The 7946-nt window shown below is 53.9% G+C and overlaps 1 protein-coding gene across 1 annotated transcript in view; it reads right to left on the reverse strand.

The window, feature by feature from the left end:
- Positions 1–6672: 6672 nt before the first annotated feature.
- The window catches only part of TCF7L1 (transcription factor 7 like 1), a 22499-nt gene continuing 21225 nt past the window's right edge, over positions 6673–7946 (reverse strand). Inside the window, exons 7-9 of the mRNA XM_057387086.1 lie at positions 7818–7942; positions 7439–7499; positions 6673–7362 (exon numbers count right to left, since the gene is read on the reverse strand). Coding sequence (XP_057243069.1) covers positions 6911–7362; positions 7439–7499; positions 7818–7942 — 638 coding nt within the window. The 3' untranslated portion in view covers positions 6673–6910. The remainder of the gene's footprint in view (positions 7363–7438; positions 7500–7817; positions 7943–7946) is intronic.

Consider the following 7946-nt stretch of genomic DNA (forward strand, 5'->3'; position numbering starts at 1 on the left):
TCCCTCCATCCCTTGTCCCCAGCCCCTCTCCAGCTCTCCTGGAACCCCGTTAGGCCCTGGCAGAGGCTCTGAGCTCTCCTTGGATCCCTCTCTTCTCCAGGTGAGCACCCCCAGCTCTCCCAGCCCGGCTCCAGAGGGGCTCCAGCCCTTGGAGCATCTCCATGGCCTCTTTTGGACTCCTCCAGAAGCTTCTGCTGCTCTGCTGTCTGGAACACAAACCCACCTGTACTCGATGCAGATGAAATAAAAATGTAGAAAGATTCCCAACTCTCCCTGCCATTCATTTCTGTCATCCCTCTGCTACAGTCTGGGCAGCTCCAGGGTCTGGAGCCTGGAGCTGAGCTCCTCAGGTGATCTGATGGCCTCAGGTCCTTGAGGTGCCACCACCACGGTGACAATGGCACTGGGTGTCCTGAAGCAGTGATTGATGTGACCTGTGTTTGTCTCCCAGCTGTATTTCACCTGCTGGGTCAAAAATTTTCTCAGAGGAGAGAGAACCTGCTGGATGGTGGCTGCAGCCCCGTTGCAGTGATGGATGTGCTCTGGGTCAATGTTCAGTGTTCAATGTTCAGTGTTCAATGTTCAATGGTGCTGCAGCCCCGTTGCAGTGATGGATGTGCTCTGGGTCAATGTTCAATGTTCAATGGTGCTGCAGCCCCGTTGCAGTGATGGATGTGCTCTGTTCAATGTTCAATGTTCAGTGGTGGTGCAGTCCCGTTGCAGTGATGGATGTGATCTGTTCAATGTTCAATGTTCAATGTTCAATGGTGCTGCAGCCCTGTTGCAGTGATGGATGTGCTCTCGTCCAAGCGTTGATCCTGCAGACAGGTCCAGTCCATCTCTGCAGGTCCAGGGCTGGTTCTGGAGCTCCTCTCCTCTGGGAATGCAGTGGGAGAAGTGTCCCAATGTTCCAGAGCCTCAGTTTATGTGCCAGTAGGGATGTGCAGTTCCTCCTTTTTGTGTGGGGCATCTCCCAATGGGATGATGGAATTCCAGGGGTCATTCCCAGAGCCCTCCATGGCCCATGAGCAGAGATGGCCCCCAGAGGTGTTACCAGGGCTGGGTCATGCTGAGCATAAAGAGCTCTGCCCACCCTGGTTTAACAGCTCATGGAGATGGTGATAGAACACAGACTGCTTTGGTTACACCTTCCATGGAACCTTAGACACAGCTAAACCTTGCCTGTCTCCAGAAGGAATCACAACTTTTCATKGATCCATTGGCTGCTCCAGTCACTCCTTTAACCCTAAAACATGTGAAAAATGTCACATGGAAACCGACTGAATCTCACACAGTGATTGGAGGATAATCCTGCYTTGGAGTGTGGCAGAAGATGTTAATTTTCTTCTCTTATGTTTTTTCCCCCCGATCTCTGGGGAATCTCAATTCAATTCAACACATTCCAGCAATCCCTGCTGCTTGGCTCTGCCCATGCCAGCCTTTCCAAGGAGAGCAGGACAATTGGCCCAATGCGTTTTTGGGATTTAAACAGAGAACTGAGACTGTTTCACATGCTCAGCTTTCACTCACCCCCTGGAAGTCAAGAGTGACTGAGCAGAGGCCAAGTTCCTCTGGATTTACAACAATGCCTCTGGGAATGGAGCTGTGCCCAAAATACCACGGATGAGGCTGACATCAGCCAGAGCCTGGTGGCTCCCATCGGAATCCAACACTTTTCTTGGGATCAAACAGGATAAACAGGACCAGTGACCTCACCTCACCTCGTGTCTCTCGCAACGTGGCCAAGCCAGGGTGATGGCAGCCACCAGTCCTGGACCATGGGATCGTGGAATCRTRGGATATTCCAGRTCAGAAGGGACCCACAATGACCATYGRGTCCAACTCTTGGCCCTGCACAGGACACCCCAAAACCTCAGCACGTTTTCACCTGAATGACAGGTGAAACATCCCAGCTTCAGCACAGTTTTGGGGTGCTCCTGGAGTGATGCCATCTACTCTCATAAATCCGTGTGGATTCATTTTTTGGGGATGATTCTTTCTGAGAATAGCCACCAAGAGCAGGCTGGACACACAAATCTGGCCCTAATTAACACTAATTGGGGTGATTTAACGTGTTGTCCCAAGGTCTGGTGTCAAGATAATGAAGTCCTCACCTTGTCCGACATGTCTGCATCCCCCATCCCGCCCCTTCTCCCTGAGGGCTAATCTGGTCAGGATAAAGGATCAAAAGGAGAAACAATTAGCAAATGGAAGAATTTAATGATGCTAATTAAAATGTATTAAGTGTAGCCACTGCCTCTGCACCAGCTGCTTTGGCAGGAGCCCGGAGAACGTGGAGCACCAGCCTTATCCCGGTGCAGAGYGGGATAACAGGACATCTGGTGCACCCTCCCCTCCGGCCCCTGAAAAAAAAGAGGTTTGAAGAAACCTCGGTGTTCGTGGTGGAGCCCCTAATTAGCTCCATCTCTGCAGGAGACCCCTGGGACCTCATTAGGCTTTTCAATTAGTGCCTGGCCAGCCTGCGGGGGGTGGGGGAAAGATTGGGGAGGGAGGGGGGTGGGGAAGGGCGGGGAGGTGGCTGCAATTAAGCAATCGGGCAGAGGTGATAGAAGTGAGCCCGTGTCCAAAAACCAGGCGGGAAAGCTCCAAGCTGGCTCCCAGATGCTCCCAGCGGTCTCAGGAGTTTGCTCCCAATGAGCTCTTAACGAGGCGTTAGCCAGCTCCCGGCAATAAACCCCACGGTGGCTGTGGCCTSAGGGGGGTTGCGGGGGTGGATTTCAGTTTGTAAAAGGTTTTCAACCTGAAAAGGTTGAAAATRGAATCAGGGAATGWTTTGGGTTGGGTGGGATCTTAAAAGGTCATCTCATTCCACCCCACTGCCATGGGCAGGGCCACCTTCCACTAAAYCAGGTGGCTCCAAGCCCCATCCAGCCTGGCCTTGGGCACTTGTAGGGATCCAGTTCCACCCCAAACCCAGCCCTGCAGCAATTCCTCTCCTCGCAGAAAACCTCAGGCACTTCCCAAGCTTTGTTTGACTCAGGGAACGGGCACTGATGATGGTGAAGGTGATTTACCAAGGAGGCAGCTGCTCATTTCCAGTCCCAGGCCCATCATCCATCCACACAGATGCTCCCAGCTCTCATGGGGACCCTGCCACRGCCATGCTGACCCCTGTTCCAGCTGTTTGGTGCCTCTCAGCTCTGGCGTGATCCAGCTGTCCCACCTCTCTTCACGCTGTGCTATTCCTTCCTTCTGCTGCTGATGCTCCATTTGGTTCCCTCCTGACCTTTTCCCCTGCTCTGGATGTGATTGGGATATACCCCGTGGAAAACCAGGCATCCACAGAGCAGGGGCAGCGCTTCATTTCTCAAGGGACCATGGGGCTTTTGGCTGCAAAACTGGGAGGCTTTGGTACAACTTTGAAAAATGAAATCGTGGAATAACARTTTGGGTTTGAAGGGACCTCAAGAACCATCCTGTCCCACCCCYKTGCCACAGGCAGGGACACCTTCCATTGTTCCCAAGTTGTTCCAACCCCTTTCCAGCCTGGCTTTGGACASTTCCAGGGATCCAGGGRCAGCCACAGCTTCTCTGGGCCCCCTGTRCCAGGTCCTCCCCACCCTCACAGGGAGGAATTTCTTTTCAATATCCCATCCAACTCTGYCCTCTGGCAGTAGGAAGCCATTCCCCCTTGTCCTGTYRCTCCAGGTCCTTGTCCCATGTCCTTCTACCRTTCTCTTGGATCCCCTTTAGGTACTTCCAGAGAGCCAAACACTGCTGGGGAGCATCCCAGGCCCCCCACAACCTGGCTCCATTTCACCTCCTGGCTCTGAGGACAAGTTAAATCATGAGRAATATTGCCTAAAACTTATCCAAAACCAAGCAGTGAGACCACCAGACCTCTTTGTCCCAGTATCCCAAATGAAAACGCACTACATATCATTTTTTTTCTGCAGCAAAGATGAGAGATCCTCATCTAGAGGATCCTCAGAGTTTTCCTCATCTAGAATCATGGAATGGTTTAGTTTGGAAGGGACCTTAAAGATCAGCTTGGCCCAGTCCTCTCCCATGGGCAGAGTGACTCCACCTCCTGTGGAAGCACTTCCCAGGGGACAGATAAAATCCAAAAGGACCCATTTTCCATGGATAACCCAGTATTTTCATCCAGCTGTGCTGCTGCAGGCGTGAGGGATATATTGATCCCGTGATCTTTTCAACCATGACAGCTCCTGTGGGTCCACCCAAGACTGGATTAACGCATCCCAGGTCTCATCCTCTTCCCCAAGAGCAGCAAGGCCAGGAGGGTTTGGTGACCAATTGCTTCTGGCAGGGATAATCCCACCCTGTCTCAGCTCCAGGGCACCGCGAAAGCATCAGAACAGATGTTCCTTTTCCGTATGGGAAAACGCTGAGTAAAACAAAGGAATATTCTCCTGCTGAAGCCCAACATCTGTTTGAAGCTGTCTGGCTCTGGTTCAGATTTAATCCTTGTGACAGGTCCCTTCATGCCTCTAATTTCCCATGAAATCCAATTCAAGGAGTTGTTTGTCCACAGCCTGCTCCTGGTGTTGGGGAGAGYGGGACCGCATGTCGTCCAGGCGTTCCTCACCAAAACCAGTTTCTTGGAACAGTTTCTCTCAAAAAAGCCCCGTTTTGCCTCTTTTCAAGTAATGGCCATGCACGTTTTGGGTGACACCSTAATCCCCTTCGCCCTGGTGCTCGCACGACTGCGTGACACGTGGCCGGTCCTCCCGGGTGCTTCCGAGGAGGAATCACACCCTATTCCAGAATTTACACCTTTTTTTTTTCCTTTGAAAGAAAGAAATTTAAATAATTTGGAGCGTGCAATGGAAACACCTCCCAAATTTGGGGTTGTCTTGGGTGTGACAACAGTAATGATGCTCAGGAGGGTTTGGTGGCACTCAGAAGCTGCGCTGGCTGAGTTCGCTGCTCCCAGCTTGCCAGGGCCCCTATGAGCAATGACTCTGGGAGCTCTGGGGTTCTCCCAGCTGGGAATTTCAGCTGTTCAGATAATGGTCCTGAGCTGGGTAGAGAAGCCACGCTTGTGGTCCCACTGCTGGTCTAGGTGTTTGGGGTGCTGAGGGCAGTGAGTGGTGATGCTGAGTCTCTGCAGATGCTCTGAGACAGTGCCAGCCCCATTTACCACCACCCCTATGGTGGCCAAAAGCCATGGAAGGACCTGAAATCATCTTTTCCAGGGCAAGAAAAAGAAATAAAAGTGTAAGAAGCTGGCGCAGCAGCAGAGGCAAAGGCATCAGGAGCTTCCACAAGGTTTTGGGAGTTGGCATTGGCCCCAGGTGTGTCCCCACCAGGGCTCAGCTCTGCACCCATAGCTGGGGCCCTGTTCAGGTGTGAGTTTTTGTTGTTTTGTCAGCTCTGATATGAAAATCTTCAAATCCAGGTGTCATCTGCTGCAGATATAGATGCCAACCTCTCACATTTCTAAAAACCAGATAAATCCTCGTTAATCACCATGAAATTCCCTTTCCTGTCTACTTGTTCCTTACAAACACTTCCCTGGTGGCTTCTCAGCACTGGAAAGGAGGAATGTCACAACAGGAGSAAAAAATGTCACTGATCCCCCAAAATGAGGCAAAGCCCCACCAGACCCACCAGCTGCAGGATGGGCTCACCCATCACCGATTTTCAGGACATTGCCATTGCCACAGCTGGGAACTGGGGGACACAGTGGTCCCCAAAATGCAGGAGGGGTGTGGGTGGAAAGCAGCCAGGCTGGGCCTGGGAAACAGGAACAGGGCAGGAAACTCCAGAGGGGGATGGAACAGGACTGTGAATCCCATAAATAAGCTCTGGGCAGGTGCAGCTCCAAGCCAGTCTGCAACAGAAACAAAATTGTGCATTCCAGTGGAAAAATGGAGAGCTTTTCCCTTTAAAATACCAGGAGAGGGAAGAGTCCTGGTACACCCAAGTAATGAACAGATGGAGGACTCCAGGTGGGTTGAAAATCCATTGGGTTGGTTTYGTGCTGGTCCTTTTTCACCCCAACCCTTCCATGCCTGGTTTGGAAGAAGCAATCACAGAGCACCCAACAATAACTCCCACTCCCTGGCTGCTCAGGCACCTCCTGAACTGCTTCACCCAATCCTGCYGTGTCCTGATGCCTGGATCACTCCAGCAAAGTGTTGATGGACACCCCAGAATCCCCCTGTGCCCGTGGACAGAGGTGTTTGTGGGGTGCTGGACCCCTGGAGCAGGACTGGAGTTCCATCCTGAGATATTTCCCAGGAARGGGGCAATGGACAGGGAGCGAGTGCTTCCCCCATGGACCACACTCACACAGCAGGCTGCAGCTGGAGTTTTATTTCCTTTTGTGAAAAATAACGGGATTTTGAGGTGATAAAAACAACCCCTCCCAGGGCTCAGCCCCAGAGCCTGCCCAGCCCAGCACGACCRCAGGCAGGGGCAGCACCGACGGAGCAGCATCCCCGGGGCAGGACCCAGCTCCTGGCAGGTGGGAGCCAGGGATGGGAGCAGGATGGGAGGATTTGGGAGCAGCTGGAGGCATTCCTGCTCCTGGATCTGGGATGGAGTGCCAGCTCTAGCTCAACACCTGCCGTGTTTGGTGCTGGCATCACCGTGCGGGTGTRATCCCTGTGCCCCAAGGCAGCCTCGTGCACTTGGTTCATCCCACGGAGATTCCCATCGTCGGCAGCTTGTGGAGGGTCTATTTTATTTTTTTTTTTCCTTTTTTTTTCTCCTTTTTTTTTAATAAAAACAGTCTTTAGGTCGACTGCTGGCAGCAGCTCTGAGCAGAAAGCCCCTTCCTCTAGAGTCTGCTTCCAAAGAGTTCAGAAAGGGTCAAATATTGACCAATAATGGTTTTGGCTGCGTTTGAATCTTGATTGTGGCTTCTGCAATGTACAGCGGAGAGGGGACGGCAGGGCAAGGGGGCAACGAGGCTTTTCCCTTAGTCAGCAGGTTTGGTGACCAGGGAGAGGGGCTGTGTCTGCAGCACAGCCAGGGCAGCCGGGATGGAACCAGGGGGTGAGGACAGGAGAGCTGAGGGGGGCACCGAGGAGAAGGGGATGGGTCTGGACAGGAGCGAGGGGGGGCTGCTGAGGCTGGAGGAGGAGGAGGAGGAGGAAGAGGAGGARGARGAGGAAGAAGAAGAGGAGGCTTTGCTGGTGAGGATGGTGGAATGCACGGCGAGGTGAGCCCTGGCCTCTGGCTTGGTGGTGAGCGAGAGCGGCTGCGCCTGTTCCGAGTGGGTGGCGGCCGGCGCGGCCGGAGAGGCCAGCGCTGCCGAYGGCGTGGCCGGAGAGTCCAGCATGCTGCCGTGGGATGAGGCTGGGCTGGCACACGGCTTCTCGGCCGGCAGGTACGGCACACACGGCTTCTTGCTCTTGGAGGGCAGGGAGCCTGGAGGGACAGGCAGGGCAGGGTGTGAGGGGCAGAGCCCGGTGGGCAGGGGGAGGCTGAGGGGAGGGGCACTCACTGTCCGCGTCGTGGCTCTGCTGCTGCGCCAGCTTCTCGCGCTTTCGTTTCTTCTTCTTGCCCTGGAAAAGATGATTTCAGGTTTTGCCGTGGTTATTGGCTACTATAGGGGCTGCTGGTGGTGGGAAATGGGGCTGGCACTGCCCCAGAGCGTGTGCAGTGACATTGGGATGACACTGAGGGGATGTCTGGGATCCTGGTCAGGGTTACACCAGCATGGGTGACACAGGGTGACAATCAGGTGACACTGAGGTGGTATTCTCGATGTCCCACTACCACCCACCACCCCCAGCACCCCAAACACTGCCCCCCCAAGCACAGGCAGCCCCCTCCCCCAGGAGAGGGGCCATGCAGGAGGCCCATGTGGGGATGGTACGTACGTAGTTGTCCCGCGCCGACCAGGTCGGGTAGAGCTGCGAGTGCAGCTGCCGCTCCTTCCGTGCCAGCTCGTAGTACTTGGCCTGCTCCTCCCGCGACAGCGAGTGCCACTGCAGGGGAGATGGTGCTGC

Source organism: Malurus melanocephalus, unplaced genomic scaffold, assembly GCF_030028575.1.
Source record: "Malurus melanocephalus ecotype Western Australia unplaced genomic scaffold, MMel_1.1 scaffold_1127, whole genome shotgun sequence".
Taxonomy (NCBI): domain Eukaryota; kingdom Metazoa; phylum Chordata; class Aves; order Passeriformes; family Maluridae; genus Malurus; species Malurus melanocephalus.